Below are 18782 nucleotides of genomic sequence, written 5' to 3' on the forward strand. Positions count from 1 at the left end.
AACATAGACCATAGGGCTGTGTGAGTTGCTTTCAGGGTGCAAGCTCTTGGTTGACTCCCTGCCTTCCTGCCCTAGCCTAACTTCCTCAGGAAGATCTCCGTTTTGAAGCAGGATGCCTGAAATGCTTGCAGGCACTGCCAGTTTGAAAACATTTGTAAGCACCGTTCTACCACACATTCCACAAATCTTAAAGTTAAACTTGTAAAATGGAAGTAGGTAAATGGATTTTTTAGAGGCCTTGTCATCTTGGATATATTTCTTAGGTGCCTATTGCTAGATAAGCTTCTTCAAATACATGATTCAGAGGAATGGAAAAATCTGCAGGGAATGTTTAGAATTATCCTAGTATTCTAACACATATACCATTAATGATGACACAGCCTGGCTTGAGAGACCTTTGCTTAGTTAACGCTCTTTCCTTCCCTCCTTCCACTCATAGCTGGACTCTATTAATTTCATTTAAACTATGGATTGAGAAAGCATTAGAAGGTCTTAGAAATTAAAGATGGAAAAAACACCTTGCTTGGATATCTGATTTGGCCCTTACCCTGGTGGAATATGAGTCAATATTTTACAGCGAAGAAGAAATACGATATTCTGACAGACTGTTTTCTAAAAGCCAACACATTTATCTTGATATTATTTGATAATAGTACACTCCTTTCTTCTTTCCTCCATGGATCCACTTGATGCAAATGTCGTCCAAAAAAAATATTCATTCTTTATTATAAATTTTAAACTTTTTTAATATCTCAATCACCAGATTATGTATTAGTTGAACATTACCTACTAGTTTTAATGACCTGTTCTAGTATCGATTATTCTCTCACAGGTGATAATTCTTTCCAGTCTGTTTTTAAACTTACCGTGGTCATATTAGATGAACTTTTTTTTAATGCAGACTTAGAAAATAGAAGCAAGAAAATATCTGCAAGGAGTGCAAATATTATGCTCATTTGCTTACTGGGACCTTTAAAAAGATCTCTGAATCATGGTGCTGTGCCTTTAAAAAGTAAAGTTCCGATAAAAATCCATTAACTACTTTCAAATATAGCAATCCTCCTGTCCAGCTGTGAAAAGTACTAGATGATACTTATTTGCCATTTGTGTTATTTACGGTCCATGACTTTTATGGTAACTGGTTCCTATTATTGGTTTCTATTAATGTAAAACATAAGTGAACATAAATGAGGCGTGAATCATTTCTTTTTATTAGCCCCACAGTCTTCACTCAGTGCTTGCAGTAACTCCAGCTGTGACTTGTTAGTGATAACCTATTTAAAGAAGGATATCTTTTAAGAATAAAGGCTGTGATTAGGATTCTTTGTTCGTAGTTTCAGAAGGTTTCACTAGTTCATTGCAGGATCAACAATGATGAAAATAAAACAAAAATCAATTAGCAACACTTCTAAATCCAGAGTTGCTACTGAACTGTCCTGAGCGTAACATGGCACTAATTATACTTTGTGTAAGTTCTTGCTGGTTAGTACCAAAAGTGAGATGTAGGAGATGTCACTTTGACAGCACAGGAAAGGACTTCCTGCTGCTATTTATTTGTGTTGTTAAATGGAAGATACTGATCTGATCAGTTATTAAACAATTTACTCTGGAGAAAAAGATATATATGTGTATATAGGGAGAGACTTGTCAAAGAATTATGAGCTTGCATATTTTTTTTTTTTAAGAATAATGAAGTTAATGTGGAATTAGACTTTTCAAAAATGGACTATTCACCTATATTATAGAAGTAATTTGTATCAGTTGTATTAGAAGAATTGTATCGTAACTCATGTATTAAGTTCCTTTCCAGGCAGCTTTACAGTTAAATTGAAAAGAGCATGTTAAGGTAAAACATTGTTTATACTCTGAAAAGGAAAAAACTTAAGCTTTCTGCTTCAGCAGCGTCTAGATAAAGTTAATACTTGTGTATCAGATTTTATTTCACCAATATTTTTTTCTATGGAAAAACTAAGTTTTCCTAATCAGCTCTAGCAATGTATCATTTGAAAATAATAAAACATTTTTAGTCATTAAATAAATCTGGAGTGCACATATCTCATTCTCTCTTTGGAGCTTTAGAGCATTTTATCAACCTTTATGTTATCTTTAACTCTGTCAAAATGAACTGCCTTAATTATTTTGGAAGAAAATTCTTCCTACACTTCCCAGACATTCTGTGTCCTCTTTCATCAATTGTCATGAATAAAAGAAGGAAAGAAAAGAACTGTAACCCTACAATAAAACACTTACGTTATCCTATACCTTTCAGGGGCCTTTTCGCGATCCTGCTGAAGTATTGCGGCAGCGCTACAAGCCTTTGGAACCAACCTTGCGAGTGGCAGCATCAATCAGTTCACCACTAGAGAAGGCCAGAGAGGAAATGAAAAGGGAGGAATGGAGAAACCGTGTACATGACAATGAGTAAGTCCTTTGGTTTTTCTTATATTTTTATGAGAATGTTTTCTTTATTCCGTTGCTTTCCAAAACCTTCCATGCCTGACAAAATGAAATGTCGAACGTGACAGCTTACTAGCAAACATTCTGTGTACATACTTCTAAATTCTGTGTCCTTAGATTATAAACTGTTCAGGGCAGAGACCCTATCTTGTAATTGTGTGACATGTGCCATCCATATCTATGAATCTATAGAAGAACTTGTAATAATAATAATAATAATATGTGCTGCAATAGATGGGTTTAATGGGAAATGAGAAAACAAATGCAGATCATATTTTGCCACATGCACCTTGCCAAGGAAAAAATACTGCTCGAGTGTTCGTATTCAGGGGACTGACAGACTATGGGAGGAAAAAATGGTGCTGCATGCCAATGAGACTTGCTTTCTCTCTCAGTAGACTACCAAAGCTCTCTTGAAAGGGGAAGGAGCATATGCTGCACTTGTTAGAACATGATGCAAAAACTGTAATCATCTTTGAAGCAGTTCGGTTTCCTAAACCGTAGCATCTGCAATAGTGTCAGACAGGCCAGTTCTTTTCCATACGATCCCAAATACAGATGTAATCCATCCCAAAAGATATAAGGCTTCTGTCCTGAAAGATTTAAGGCTCTTGCCAAAATATTTTCAATTTTTTTCTCATCATGACGGAACTCTTTTGTCCAGTCATAATAAAAGCCTGTTAAATCACCTGCTCTGACTTTGTAGTTAACTAGAAAAAATGGATGTCAACTTTTCCCCTGAGATCACTGCTCTTGGCAATCCTTTGACACTTTAACAGCAGAATTCAGGACAGAAAGGAGTCACTTTTCCTCATGAGCAACCTGTGATCCACCGATTCACTGGGACACGATGCTTTGCTATCTTTCATCTGTTTCAAGATTTTCTATCAGTTCCAAGTTGCCATGTGTCAGCTTCAGGTCTGGGGCTTAAGAATGCCCGAATGAATTGCGTTTTCATGGTTTGGCTTTTATGTTTTTGTTGTTGGATCATTTTTTTTCACATTTTCCCTGATTTCATATTAACAGTGGCTTAAAATGGAAATTCTACTAAAAAACAGTTTTGAAATAAAGAAAAATCTCTTCATTCCGTTACTTTTCCCCTTCTAGACAATGTTATTTTTACATTCGGTGCCAAAAATGAGATATAGTTCTTTTTATTCTATTCATTCCATAAACATAACTGAGTTAAGTTACAAGTAGAAAGGTACTTCTGTTTTCTATTTCCCTCTAGTCTTTCATTTATTGGGGTGAAGTGGAAGCAGCTTAACTTTCACATCTCAGCTTAAATCTGGGCCTTTTTTTGTTATTAACTTTTATTTCTTGCTTCTGCCAGTGAAATTTAAAAAGAAAAAAAACCACCCACTAGGTAATAATTAATGTTCTACCTCTCATTTAAGGTGTTCTTTTTACTGAGTAAGTTTTGACTGGTGAATTCCATGTAAGAATGGATTATATCCTTCGTTTATAGGCATGACTATATTGCCCGGTCTTTATTTGATGAGGTTTACCCCAGACATCACGTATCAACAGTTTCAGAAGGTCAGATCTTGTAATAAATATTTCCCTGACTCTCTTCAGTGAGTGAACTGTGAAGCTTTGCTCTCATACAGTTTAAATTTGGAGTCTCCAACTTTGACAGCTATTAATTGAGCAGGGGTCTTTATTTACCTTATGGGTAAGGAAGCGTTTAGTGCCATCCTTAATGCACAGAAGCAATGTCCTAACACCAATGATTCTCAGCTTCATGCATGCTAAATGCACAGTGTATTATACTTTTTCGGGCTGTGATCATTCCGTTTGTGCTTCATATTCAACCAACCGTGCAAGGGTCACATCTGTAACCTTGAAAAGGTGATGACAGAGTTGCAGGTCATCATCAGAACCAACACTCACTAGTAATGCTGCAGCTGCTGCGTGGGATGTCAGCCTCTAGGGAGGAGTCAGCAAAGGGTTACTTAGATTCTACAGTAGTTTTTTCTCAGCAGTGTCTATTATGAATTGACAAATTTCTGTCTTTTTCTATGTAATTGTGTACTTTGGGACTGTATTTCTTCCTCGTAGTGCTTCCTATGCTGATTATTCTTCTATTTTAGAAAATAAGGAGAGAATGGAAGTGTGTGGCATTTGTTGAGAAAGCTTGTGTTTGCATAAAATGAAAAACTGAATCCTTGATCTGAATGTTTCTAGAATGAGCATTGTGTGATATCTCATAAGATAGAAAAATCGTTGCTGTATACCTGCAATTTCCAACAACATTCAGAATTTCCACTCACCTCTGATTATCTTTAAAGGGGTAATATGTTTTCTTTAAGTGTTTCAAGCTCTAAGAAAGTTTTTACTTCTGATAAAATGCAAAAATAATTTAAAAAGCTGTGGGAGAGTTTGGGGCAGGTGGAAGCAGTACGAATGAAAGCAAGAGAGAATGTTGTGCTTACTTAAAGCAACTGCTGGAATTTCCTGTTTTGTAATGAAGGAGCAACTGGGTAATCTAGCCTAATAAGAATGATTCCTTTTTCTCGTGTAATTGAAGCTGTTACTGCTTTATTGTGCTATTTTTCATACAAATGAAGTGATTTCCCCCTCCTCTTGGAGAGGAATGACAATTGCACTCCTTCGGGATGGCCACTTAATAAACTAGTGTCTAGTTTGAGGCACCAACTGCTGGATCCAGCAGATTTAGATCACTAAGCATGAAAAGTTCTTTACAGAGTTGCATGCAGCTGCATGCTGGCATAATTTTCCAAAGAACAAAGATGTAAATTATGTTCATTCATTTTGCTGAAATCTGTCTCACATAGCATGCCTCGTGCCTCAAAGTCTACTATTAAACATCTTTATTAAAGTCAACATACATCAGAGTGAGTTGCAATATGGTGACAGGATAGGGATAAACCTGCAATAGTATAAGGCTGAGGTTTCCTGATTTATTGTCGTCTTCTGGTGTGACATCAGGCAAGTCATCTCAGCTTCTGGCTACGTCTGTGCTCCGTGCTGTCCTGGAGGCAGCCAAGCTAGTCCTGAGCACGCTGGTTCACTTGTGTGCAGCAGAGTGCAATGTTTGCACGCCCTGCCTCTCAGTGCGATGTGAACAATGCAGCACCAAGCTCCTCCTGGGCTTATTCTCAGCCAGCTGGTGCTTTCCTTTAGAACCAGCTTAGGTGCTTCTGTTCTGTGCAGTGCTGGGCACGAAAGGTACGCTCACAGCAAAACTGATGAACTAAACGAACTCTATACTTGGAGAGCATCAGTGTCATGAGCTGCCTGGTATTAATGGTAATAAAATTGAAAAAGCAAGCCACTTTGATTAGATTTAGTATTTTTAAAAAACTCGTTTAATTTCTACATTTACAAGAACTTTTACTGTATTTCTGATTTATCTGCAGTGAAAATGGCTACTATATTTTATGTCATACAAGTAGAACAAATCTGAAAACTTTTAAAAAATCATGCTTAGTTTTTCATATGCTTTGCAACTTCATCCATTTGCATATTTTCCGGACTGTTATTGTATTATGATAAACAGGGATTATCATATATTTTCAGATAATGTTTTCTTAACAATTCAACTTCTATTTGTAACTCTTCCATTTATTTTAATTACTAGCACAGTGTGCAACATTTATTAATCAGCAGAGTCTTTTTAAGTTAAAATACTAAATTAGCTAACCCCATTAACACAGAATACTCCAAACAAGCAGTAATAGGAGAGGTAGTTACTGTGCAAATCGTATTATACATGCGGGTGCTCTAGGGCACAGTTAAGCATGATTACCCTCTTTTGATCCAGTATTCCTCTGCTTCTTCCAGCTAATTTCCACTGGAAATTTACAAAGTAGCGCCTTCATTTTTCCATCTTAATTTTTCTAATGAAGTTCTGGTACTTTATAACACTGGGGATGCAGATAATAAGTCTGTGTATAATTAAGAAGTTCCGGAATTTGCTGCAGAAGAGATCTCTTTTACTTCCTACAAGAACTAAACTATACTTTTCTTTGCCACTTCACAGTATCTCAGACAGGGGTTAAACAATAACGGAGAGAGGATTCTTAGATTTACTGACATTGGGATAAAAGTGATTGATAGCTTATTGAAAAAATATGTATTTAAAATATTATAGACAATATCTGTAATAATGCACCCAAAATAAGTTTCTTATGACAAAAATATTCTGGTAATGGTAATCTGACTAGATATGTTGAGTGAAATAGTCTATCTTTATTTTTGTAAATAACACTTTGATTTTAATATGCATTCATAATGAACTAAATAATGGGTGCCCTGCTGCAGTTGTTTTGCTGTGGAAAACCATTGTGCTTCTTCCTTTGTTCCCCGAGTGAAAAGATAGACATAGTTGGATCTGAAAAACAAATTATTTGAGGTATAACCCAAATTTGAAAGCTTAAAATTAATTTCATGTTTTATTTAAAGAAAAAAAAAGAAAAGATAAAGATTCAGAGCTTTTGGATAGAGAAGCATAGTTTGTTCAGAGCTAGTTGTTCATGGTCTTCGAAAAGAAATTGAATTGTTTTATTTGAATTGGATCAAGACAGCAAGGAATTTACTTGCTGTTGCTTAGAACCATTTTAGATAAAAAAATTTAACACTCACATCTAGAGTTAAGATTTTGGTAGTATTTTTACTACTACATTACAAAAATGTACGGTACATACAAATATTATCAACGTTTGAAGAACTGTGTGAGCAGAATATTCCTTCTAGTTCTCTGGTTTTAATATTTCTTATTGTGGCCTGGTAGTGCAGCACGTACAGCAGTCTGGCAGTAGATCTACTGCCTGTTCTTTCTCAGAAGCCTGTGTAAAGTTTGAAGCATTTCCGATATCAGTATTACATGCTTGCACTGGGGGGATTTTGCCCCTTGGGCAGGTCCTGAAGGACCACTCTGCTTTTCTGCTGCCATTTAAATTCAAGAAAAAGTTAATGCCTCTGAACTATGTCCTGCTGGTGGGTACCACATAGCATTGGGATGCTGCTGGCCAGCAGTAAATGATGGACCTGACAAATCCTCCTTCCTGTCCGTGTGGCTGCTCTCTCCTCTCGCAGTGCCATAGATGTTACCCCCAGTACCTACTGCTGCTTCTATTGTCTCGGTTGATCCAACTGGAAAGCCTTCAGTGTCTAAAATGCCTCTTCCATGCCCTGTCATGATAGTGAGAGCTATTACATAAAAGAGACAGAATGGAGGAAGGAGATGGTAGGTAAGCAATGCAGGAAGAAAGATCATGAAAATGTGGGGAAAAGAAGGTTTAGAAAGATGAAATTAATACTAGCAGGGAGATGCAGGATAGATTGAGTCAAGGGAGAGAGAAAGCAACTTTTATTTTTGTTAACAACAAAGAGCTAGGGTATCTTTTGAAATGCAAGTACACCCCGCTAGCAGCTGTCAGGTCTGGGATTGGCTGCTAAGTGAAGGCTTCTAGGTATCTTTACATTAATTACTTTCAACATAGTGTGGTCCTGGTGACAGTGCAGCTCGCCTTCATTACCAGCGATGCTGCCAGCTTTGGTCCTGGTCCTCCCTCGGGTTGTCTATGTGTAATACTATTTGCAGAACCTGAAATAGTTTCCCATTTTTGGTTCCAACTCTTTCTCCCTGTCTTGAATGTATCCTTTGGCATATCTCTCATTCAGGCTTTTGTGGTGGGTGAAATGAAATAATTTTTTATTTTAAAATATATTTCTATAGGGAAAGTTCACCTCCCATTAAATCATCAACTTTTGGAAAGCCTCAGCTTACACTGACTATGTTTTATGGCACGCTGTAACATCTATACAGAATTTCGTTCTTTGAACCTGCTACTTTTGTCTCGTCATCTTTACTGAAAACCTTTAAGAATTTCTGAATTTGCACTTATATCACAAGGAAAACCTGAAAATCAGATGTAAGAATCCTGAAAGTGAGCTTTTTGTGGAAAAAAACCTATTGAGGTCTAAACCTGTCAGTTGATAATGGTACCATACCATTTCCTGTATTTAATTTTCTTCTCCTTCCATCACTCTCTTCTGTCACATTCAGAGCACATACTGTCATTAATTTGGGGAAAAGCAGTGTCAGGTGTATACACAGAGATACAGAACACAATACCATTACTGAAGTGTTTTGCAGTGCTGTTGCTTTTTAATGTTATTATTGGTTGTGGGGGTATACTGACTTCTGTATGACTCCCATTAATTTGGTTACCCTACTTAACACAAAATTGTTTTAATGATCTTTTTAATTACTTATTCACACACAGTAATGAAAACTTTACTTGCTTGCAACAGACATTGAATTTGCAAGCATACGATTCTTTCTTGTAGTTAGATCGCTGTTGCTATAAGGATCTGCCCACCTGGCTCTGACAGCAGAATTATAGACAGAAGGAAAAAAAAACAGAAAATTTTTTCTTTAGGCTGTTTTATACCATTATCCCTAAATTTCGATGTTCTTTCATTTCAATTTTAATATTTTTTATTGTTCAGTGTTCTCCCTCAAAAATTCATAGTTGATTTAATATTTTTTTACTCAGCCATAGACATACATTCCAGGTTGTATGGCACATACTTCAGTTAATGATCTTAAAAGAGGTACACAGCAGAATGCTGAAGATCACATTTGTGCTAAACTACATGTAGAACATACTGTTGTGTCTGAACTGTTACAACAGATGTACACTTTTTGTTTGGAATCATGGTAGAACATAGATTACTCTGAGTATTCATTTACTAAAAAGACAAAGATTAACTGATCCACACTAATATCAAAATGTCTATGTAGGAAATTTTGTAGGGAAAACTATAATAATTTACTTTTCTACTTTCCTCAATATTTTTTTTTGCCATTTTGTGTATAAATTTTATAGACATAGTATTCGTATTAAATTATGAATGCTACGGCTCAACTGAATTCTATGCATATATGGGCAAATCCCTAAACTGCTAGCCTTGTCTTCTCAGCTATCCAATCCCCTGAGAAAGCCAATTTTCTTTCATGTCTGAACAAAAGAAAAATGTACTATTAAAATGCAATTCAGAAGTGATAAAAACTGCAAGTGGAGCAGCCGGCTCACAGCACCTTCGATGTATTCTCTGGGACACTGGGGCCACATTAATTTTTGTGTGTGTGTGATGTCCATCCCATGTGCAAATTAGCATTACAAGTACCATAATCTGTCATGTGAGAGTGTCCTTTCCCATGAGTATACACATGATACTATAGCTTTGTATAATTTAAAAGTCTGCTAACTCAGTGTTTTTCTTTCGCTAACTTTACATGACATCTGTTTGTGGTACTTGATAGAATAAATTGATATAGCTGGCAAGATTCTGAAATAGTTTCTTTTTATGAAGTGGAAAGAAAGGAAATTAATTTAAGAAAACAAACGTTCAAACAGTTGCTGATAGATCAGTTAGTCCAAATAAATAATTTTCCGAATCTGTATCAGCTGAGAGACAAAGAAAGGTATTTTGATGCCCGTCTTTATCAAACACTTGTTTAACTGTCTAACTCTTCTAGGGACTCTGGATTCTGAAAAGCTTTCAACTAGGAAAGTTTTTAATTAACTACACCTGTTGTCATGGCAGTTAAAATGATGTTTTAAACTTCTGAAGCACATTTTTCTAATTTTAATGCATAATATTTTTTCCTGCAATTGTAGAATAAAGAATGCATGTTGCTTTTTCAGAATACCAGCAATAGCAAGCTTAATTCACAAGGTTTTACCCCATACTAAAAGGTACTTTTTTGCTCTCATAACCCTCTTGAAAACTGAAATAGATGGAACAAATACATCGTTACAGGGTCTCTTGTGGATCCTTTATATATAAGATGTTTTTCACCTTCCTCCATATGGTTTACTATGGAACCTACCCAGAAAACCTGTCGCTGTCCATGAGAGTTAGGGACATGCATCTGAAAACCTCTTCCATGCCCAAAGCAGGCAGCTGGAGCTTCACTGTTCAGTGGCAGTACACAAGCAGGGAGTCCAACATCAGTATGACCAATAGCAAAATAAAAGGCTCCAAAAGATTGCTAATTAGGACATAATTATAACTTCAGAGTAAAGTACACAATTTGTGTATTCAGAAGAAATCACTTCTTTGATTTGTGGTCTGCCAATATAGGAAAGTCGACAGTACTATTTGTGTAAGTTTCTATTCTGCTAAAAGAGAGTATGGTTTATTTAGCTTTGATTAGCAAATACCAAAGGATGCATACCTAGTTTAAGGTACAGGGGCGTTCTTTATTGTGCAAATTTGCCTTGGGTTATGCTTGTACTGCCGGCATGCTTGAAAAGTTTCCATCCTGATGGAACAATCAGGTTGAGGTTGTACGTTTGGGGCTTCCGTGATTTGTAAAGTGGATGCAAAGTTCTCTAGGAAGGAGCAATGTTCTTATGTGTGGGGCCACCTGAGGCTTGAAGTGTCGGCGTGCAGATCCCAGCAAACTGAACCCTGCTCGTTCTTCACATCACACCAACTGGTAGTGCAAATACAGCCAAGGTAATAGTCTAGTAATGCAAGTGGACCCAGTTATATCTTTATACAGAAAATCTTCATTTTATCCTGTTGAAACTCTGTATCTTTTTGCTCCAAATTTAATTTAAAAGCAGCTGTAGGAGAAATTGCAGAAATCCTCTCACAGTACCGAGGGGGAGCATTAAGAAGGCAGTGGAAAATAACATGAACATGTTTCCATGTCAGGAACATGTGTCCATGTCACCTCCTGTTGCATTGATACCTACGATTTACATCAGTCCTGTGGCATTTAGAGTAGAGCATAACTGATATTAAAATATTGCTGAATTTCAGATTTCTGCCGTTTTCTTCGTATCATAAAAATGAGAAGTATGACCCATCAATTCACCGGTCAGGCAAATATGGCCAAGAAGCTTATGGAATTAAACACTTCCGAGAAGTACAGCCTAAGAAGTGGGTAACAGACAAGGTAAGTCGCTGCAAAAATTAAAGAACGGTTTAGTTTTTTTAAATTGTTATTGTGTTAGAACTAAGTGAATTTTGGCCTGATCCAGAGATCATGGAATCCAATGGGAATCTTTCTAGCATATTATAAAATCACGTACTTAGAGCTGATGTGATGTCAGATTTCCTCGCCTCTCTTTCTGGTAAGTTCAATTTAAGGAAATTCAATACCTCTCCCACCTACAAGATAAGGATTTAAAAGCCTGCTGAAGTACAGCTTTGGTTATATAAGTTTTGCAAAGTTCTATCTGTATTGCCTTTTCTGAGTTAAGAGAGATCTCATATTTACTCTTGCACATTAAGATACACCTTCAGAAAATTATGGCAAAACCTGAGTACAACCAACAAAGAATTTTACTGCTTACATTATTTGGAAGAATTCTAAAAAGTGAATAGCTGTTTTTATTTCAAGATAGTTTCATTAAACTGCCTGCTTTGTCAGGACCATCTCATATATTTCTGATTTTGTAGTGCTACAAGAGGTAATTTTCCTCAGAACATGTTCTAACATGAGTTTGTGTAATGTTTGCATTACTTCTATTTCCATTAAGTATCATAATCATATTAAGATTTCCCGGTACAAGGAAGATAATGGACTTGGTAGAGAGTGAAGCACAGAGTCACAAAGATAGTTAAGGGAATGGAGCATCTTTTGTAGCAGGAGAGGCTGAGAGAACTGGAACCCTTGAGTCTGGATAAGAGAAGGCTCAGGGGACATGGTAGCAACGTATATAAACACCTGATAGGAGGGAATGAGGAAGGAGCCAGACTCCTCTGAGATTCAGTAGTGTTCAGTGACAGGACAAGAGGCAATAGACATAAACTGAAATGTGTGAAATTTGAAATTCCATCTGAATGTGAGAAAACCCTCTTTTTTTTTTTTTTTTTTTTTTTGCTGTGAGGGTGACGGAACACTGGCACAGGTTACCCAAAGAGGCTGTGGGCTCTACATCCTTAGAGGTTTTCAAACCTCAAGTGGACATGGACCTGAGAAACCTACTCCAGCTGAGTACTGGTGCTGGACTAGATGATCTCAAGAGGTCTATTCCAACCTAAACGATTCTGGGATTTTTTGAAATATCATTACTTATTTCCCTGAAGGTAACTTAACCTTTCTAATATATAACAAGGTCCAAGAAGTCTTAGTTTGAGAACTAATATTTTTTACAAGAACTCTTTCTCAAAACATTAAGTTTTACAAGTGAGCTCAGAGTAAAATTTTGGTATTTTAACATACATTAATTTAATCTTGTTGCAAATAAAGGCACAAAGTTCAACATTCAGACAAAAAGATCTGAATTTGTCTTTCAAAAGCAATGAGTGGAGGATGCGAGTGGCTGCATAAGTATGATATATAAAAAAAATTTAAAAGTTCTTATTGGTGGTACTCATCTTGTCCTGTAAAGTCTCTTCCTTTTCCAGTCCTTAGTTGTTCTTGTTCAGGCTCGGATGATGGCATCAAACAATGTAAAGATATTTATATTGTATATCATATTGCACATATATAGTATTAAATAAATTATGTGCTTAGCTGAAACAACTAAACTCACTTGTGATCTTGGATAGATTTCAACCTAAGTCTCTGGAGGTGAATAGCTGTATACATTAACCCAACATGACATACAGCCTTCCAACCCCAATTCTAAATCAATATGAAGCTTCAATTAGGAGCCGCTTACCCAAACAGAGAGATAAGTGGAGAAAAGAGCTATTTATGACCTACCTGCTGCTTTAATGGGTCATTATTATCAGAAAAAAACCACAACAAAAAACCAAGCCAAAAAACCTCCACCTCCTCACTATATTTTTATGAAAAGGGTCCTATAGGCAGGTGTGAGGTCATACTTTCGTAACTATTAAATTTGAAAGAACTCTCTGTCACTTTCTTACTTCTAAACTGTATTAAAACTGTATATATCTGTGCTATGAACAAAATTATCCTGTTCAATGAATCACAAGGCTAAAGGGCATGTATCGAAATGCTACCAAAAAAATTTCCAATTTTTGCTTAACACTTGGTCTGCTAAACATAGCCCTCTGAGTTTCCCGTGAGATGATATTTTAGTGGATGCAACTTCTCTTACGACCTGAATAACTGATAACCCTGCCAGGATGTATATTCAGCTTCTGACAGTGTGTACTAGAGAAGTTTCTTTTATCATTGTTGGTAAGACAAACTACTGTGTAAGTTCTTCCAAGGAGTCAGTTCCATGGTCAGTGGATCAGTGACCCCACTCTGTTGCTGAGGTATTATTTGATATTGGCTGATATTAGCTGGCTTTTTTTAAAGCTATGTATAAAAAATTTTCCCTGTATATGTTCATGAGCATGTCCTATAGTTGTATTTTCATGTGTTTAGAAGTATGCATTTTAATTCAAGTCACAAAAAGATTAGTATGTAAATTATATAATTACTTTAGAAGCAAAATGAACAACAATGAAAAATATTGCCTTGTTATATTTCTTCTGGAAAATGAAAGGGTATTAGCATAGACTTCCTCTAAACATAATAATTACCATATCTATGTGAGGAAAAGTGAATAGCTCTTCTTTTCATCTAATTATAATCAGAAAAATTTTATCTCATTCCATTTATGTTTCAAAGATGTTTCTGAGTTAAGGGGAAAACTATTGTATTCTAATTCTTCATTAAAAATAAACAAGAAGTGGAAATACTATACCTCTAGCAAAACTAAATCTAGTTAGCTTACCCAGTTGTAAATCACTACAAAAATAAAAATGCTTACATATTTTAAGTTTAGTATCATATGTCTAAATACCTTGGAATGCCTTTGACAGGATTTATGTGAGACCTATCAATAAAAAAAACTTACCAGTCAGTATGAATTTAACGTACAATGATAGGTTCCAGTGTAGCTTGGACAGTCAAGGGATCAAATACACCAACTATAATCTTTCAGTTGTCAAAACACTCACATATGTTTGTATTTACTGAGGCAGAAATGATAGCTTACAGCCTTTAATCGGTATTGGAATTAGTTTGCATATGCATTTTAGAAAACTGACTTTAATGACAGCATTTAATGTTTTCTTATTTGCAAAATTCAGTAAGTGACATTTTAAGATGTTCCTTCCTGATAGATTCTTCCCTCTGATGCCTTATTATAGGTGAATTACAGTACGACTGCATCACTGTTTCATTATTTGCACAGGCATTTTGGCCCTAAACAGAATTTTATTATCTACAAAGCATAAAAATACCCAGTACTGCAAAGAATTAATTTGGAGAACCTAAGCATATTGCACAGAACATAAAGTTGACCTTTACCGTCTACAGCTTTTGGAATGGAGTGGGATGTGGAACACATCATAGATTTAATGTGGCACAACGCTGTCTGCAGAAACTTGGGTGGGACTGTGACTGCCTGCCCATTGCACCCGATGATTGAATCTGCTGTCACCAGCATCCTGATAATAATGAACATTCAGCTTAACGACCGTGATTATGATTATCATAATTGATGTGCAAGTGCAGTGTGTGGGGATCATTACAGCTGAACTGTACAGCAGAGAAACATGCCTTAGTTATGGATAATTTTACTTTCATGCATTGATTGGGATAAAATATGCCTTTCAAGTTCAACAGGCCAGCTTGATATAATTTTAGGAAGATTTCTACATGTATGAATTGATTATTACGAGCTTCCTGCAAAACAGTCATTCTATTCTAGCTGTTTGTTTTGAATTGTTCCATTCCATTAATAACGGGAAATAATTAAATAGTTAGATGTTGTCAAGTGGAAATCACTTATAGAGTACTGCCAGCATTAATCAAGTATCAAATTCAAATATTTCTGATTGGCATGGCCTCGCCTAGGCTAGGAAAAATAGCCCTTGTAATTCACCAGCAATGCAATTCTGGTTTTGGTGGAGTAGCTGTAGTCACCACTACTGGCATTTTCACACTGTATTGCATAGCCATTAGAGCCAGCAATAGTTGTTCCTTATATACATTATATCACTTCCATCTTTGTCACCAGAGGCAGAGAATAACAGGCTCATCTTCAGCCAGTGTAGATAAAGGCACCATCGACAGCTTCAGTTGATTTTGTTGGACAGGGATTGCCTTCAACTGAAGTTGCAGAAGTATTTAATTAAATCATAACATGTATAACAGATAAACAACGCGTGTACCTTTTTAAGCCAGAGTTTATACAAAGAATGTTATGATGTAAGTATAATGCAAAATATAAAGTTTCATTGATTTACACTAGGTGTAAATCTGGCTTTTTGTCCAAGAACTGGCAGAAATTTCTGATCTGGCATAAGAGAGATAACAGACTGTGGAAAAAATTCTTGGTCTTTGACTTGCTTTCTACAACAAAGAAGATCGTAAGGATCAAATCTCTGTGACCGTCTCAACTGCATAATGCCTCTCACATGACTTTGCTAACTTTGGACTTTCTATGATGAAAAAGAGAGTCCCCCCTGTGTGTCCAAGGATGGTACGCTGTTTTGTAGAGTCTGTGGCCTCTGAAAATTCAATAGCCTCGGTGGTTTTCATTGTTGCTCACATTATGGCCCAAGTGGACTCACGTAATCAGGTAGGGCTCTAATAACCAGATATGTGGGAAGAGGTCCACAGGGAGAACCTCATATGGCCTGAAAATGTCAGTGCCTTAGAAAGTGAGTGTGACTTTTCTTCATGGCCATGGCCAACCCATTTTCTTCTGCATTCTTCTAAGACCACTGTGTCCTGCAGTTCCACAGCAAAAAGTTACCTTTTAATAGTATTAATGTGAGGGAAAAATAGGGCAGGGAGGGGAGAAATGATTTCTGTTTGAAAATTAGTTTCAACCCTTGTAGGACCGACAGCATACTCACAGCGATCATGTCTCTAGTGGATCATGTCATTATGTGGCAGAATTGTTTGATACACTATTCATGCTTTTCCATGCCTGAATATACTGAAATGTATTTGAATTTTACCTTAACTTCATTTTTCGTAGCCTTGCAGTGACTGGACTTGGGATAGGTATGATGTATGTGTGAAGCTTTAAACTTTTTCTCTCTCTGATTGGGACTCTAGGACTTTTAAAAAAAGGATTTTGCTTCTTTTCTTTTCATTCAAATTAGGAAAAAAAGATTAAACAAGCATGTTTTCTTATACAGTGTGATATTAGGCAATGAACCTGCATCTGTACTATCAACTTTATGACACGTTTTAAAGCTTTCAAGGCCATATTTACTTGTGTGCCTTGTGACAGGAGTCATTAATATACAAGGAGAAGAGCTAGCACGTATTTTGAGTACCAGGTTCTTAGCTCCCCAATCCAACTGCAATGTGTTTTCCTAGGCAATGCAGAGCTGACATAATGAGGCAGCCAGAAGTGACTCTGTTGTAGGGGAATTATTAGATGATCTGTAAGAGTTTGCTTGTTACACTACTGGTTTCCTCATGAGCCATGTCAGGGATAATAAAGGTTGTTGCCAAAGTGTGCTGCACTCCAGCAATCCCCGGCCGATGACATGGCTCCTGTGTGATTATTACTGCTGGTATGACTTGATGTATCTGTTCAGACGCTCCAAATGGACCCTTAGTTTGAGTTATCCACTATCTGTTTCCAAGGTAAGGCTGCTTTCTGTCACTTTTCTTCCTATCCTGAGTCCTGCAACAAACCAAATAATTGAAACCCAAGGATCTGGTCCTACAGCACTACATCCTATACTATTAATGGAAAGCCTGTCCTTTGTAGCATATATTTTCTGCACTCAGAACACTCATTGTGAGTCAAAAGACTGCTGTGTCTTCATGTGAAGATCAACTTGAGTAATTCCCTGCCTCCACTTAAGGCAATTCCCACAGCAACATTACACTTAAGAACTGTGAGCTCCTTGGAGCCCAGGTGTTTGGCTACCTGGTTAGATAGTACAAAAAGAGAGCAGTGTTGTCCACCTTAATATCATAAAGCAGCTTAATAAGCAAATGGTCTCTGAAACTGGGTAACAAGACATGGCTTAAAGTCACTTTTGCAACTTTTACTTCTGAATTTTATACTTTTTTTTTTTTATTAAATTGTCGTGGTTTAACCCTGGCTAGCAACCAAGCACCACGCAGCCGTTCACTCACTCCCCCTCACCCAGAGGGGTGCGGCGGAGAATCGGAAAGGATGTAAATGCAAAATTTGAGGGTTGAGATAAGAACAATTTAATAAGTAAAGCAAAAGCCACGCATACTAGCAAAGCGAAATAAGGAATTAATTCACTACTTCCCATGGGCAGGCAGGTGTTCAGCCATCTCCAGGGAAGCAGGGCTCCATCACGCATAATGGTTACTCAAGAAGACAAATGCTATAAAGCTGAATGTCCCCCCCTTCCTTCTTCTTCCCCCAGTTTATATACTGAGCATGGCATTTTATGGTATGGAATATCCCCTCTGGCCAGTTCGGGTCAGCTGTCCTGGCTGTGTCCCCTCCCAGTTTCCAGTGTCTCTCCAGCCTGCTCACTGGTAGGGCCCAAGAAACCAAAGAGCCCTTGACAGTATAAACACTACTTAGCAAGGACTGAAAACATCAGTGTGTTACCAACATTATTCTCCCACCAAACCCAAAACACAGCACTGCACCAGCAACTAAGAAGAAAATTAACTCTATCCCAGCTGAAACCAGGACATAAATGTCATAACATACTGTTGAGAAGGAAATATATTAAAAAATGCAGGAGAAATGTATTTAAAAAGGCAGACGTTACCTCTCATCCACAGTACTAGAATGATATATCTCTCATTGTAAGATGCACCCATTCAGTCTTCCAGGAAAGTAAATGACACTTTCAGCTTTTGACAGTTGACATAATGATCTTTCCAGATTCCTTACGGAATGACTGTATCGTATTTACAGAAATACGTTTTGTTGTAAAGATTGCTGTCAGTGCTCCCACTGGAAAAGTTCTTGAACTGTAGATTGTTTCCTTTGAGAAAATCCTTAAGGTCACCACTGCTGGGCTGCCTTTGAAAAATGCTACTATTGATATATGCAATGCTGATGATTATGAACTATCAGGAATCTTTCAAATTATTTTCTTAGATGTAGAAGGAAGGTAAATGCTGTGAAGCAAGGTAAAACATACAAAATGTATCCCTGGCTTTAACTAAGTGCAGAAAACTCTGTGGGTAACTGGAAGGCTGAAAAGCAAGGCTGAAAAAACTTTCTGGTGAAGGTTACTGGTGAGTTACGGGTCTGATTTTGAAAGACTGCTACAAAGTAGTGACTGGGAAGAGTCAAACCATTCAGTTGTTTGCATAAGAAAAGATACTGTCACGACTTGTCTAATCAAATCCATTCTAGTGGTTATTTGTAAGGGTTTGTCGGCAACTAGTTGAATAT

At 36.9% G+C, this 18782-nt stretch overlaps 1 protein-coding gene across 4 annotated transcripts in view; it reads left to right on the forward strand.

Annotated features, from left to right (window-relative positions):
* The window catches only part of SPATA17 (spermatogenesis associated 17), a 90168-nt gene that overhangs the window by 57386 nt on the left and 14000 nt on the right, over positions 1 to 18782 (forward strand). For all 4 annotated transcript variants that reach the window (XM_040611894.1, XM_040611896.1, XM_040611897.1 and 1 more), the window contains 2 exons: positions 2270 to 2421; positions 11266 to 11401. In XM_040611894.1, the coding sequence (XP_040467828.1) occupies positions 2270 to 2421; positions 11266 to 11401 (288 nt within the window). The remainder of the gene's footprint in view (positions 1 to 2269; positions 2422 to 11265; positions 11402 to 18782) is intronic.

This window comes from Falco naumanni, chromosome 12 (assembly GCF_017639655.2).
Source record: "Falco naumanni isolate bFalNau1 chromosome 12, bFalNau1.pat, whole genome shotgun sequence".
Classification (NCBI taxonomy): domain Eukaryota; kingdom Metazoa; phylum Chordata; class Aves; order Falconiformes; family Falconidae; genus Falco; species Falco naumanni.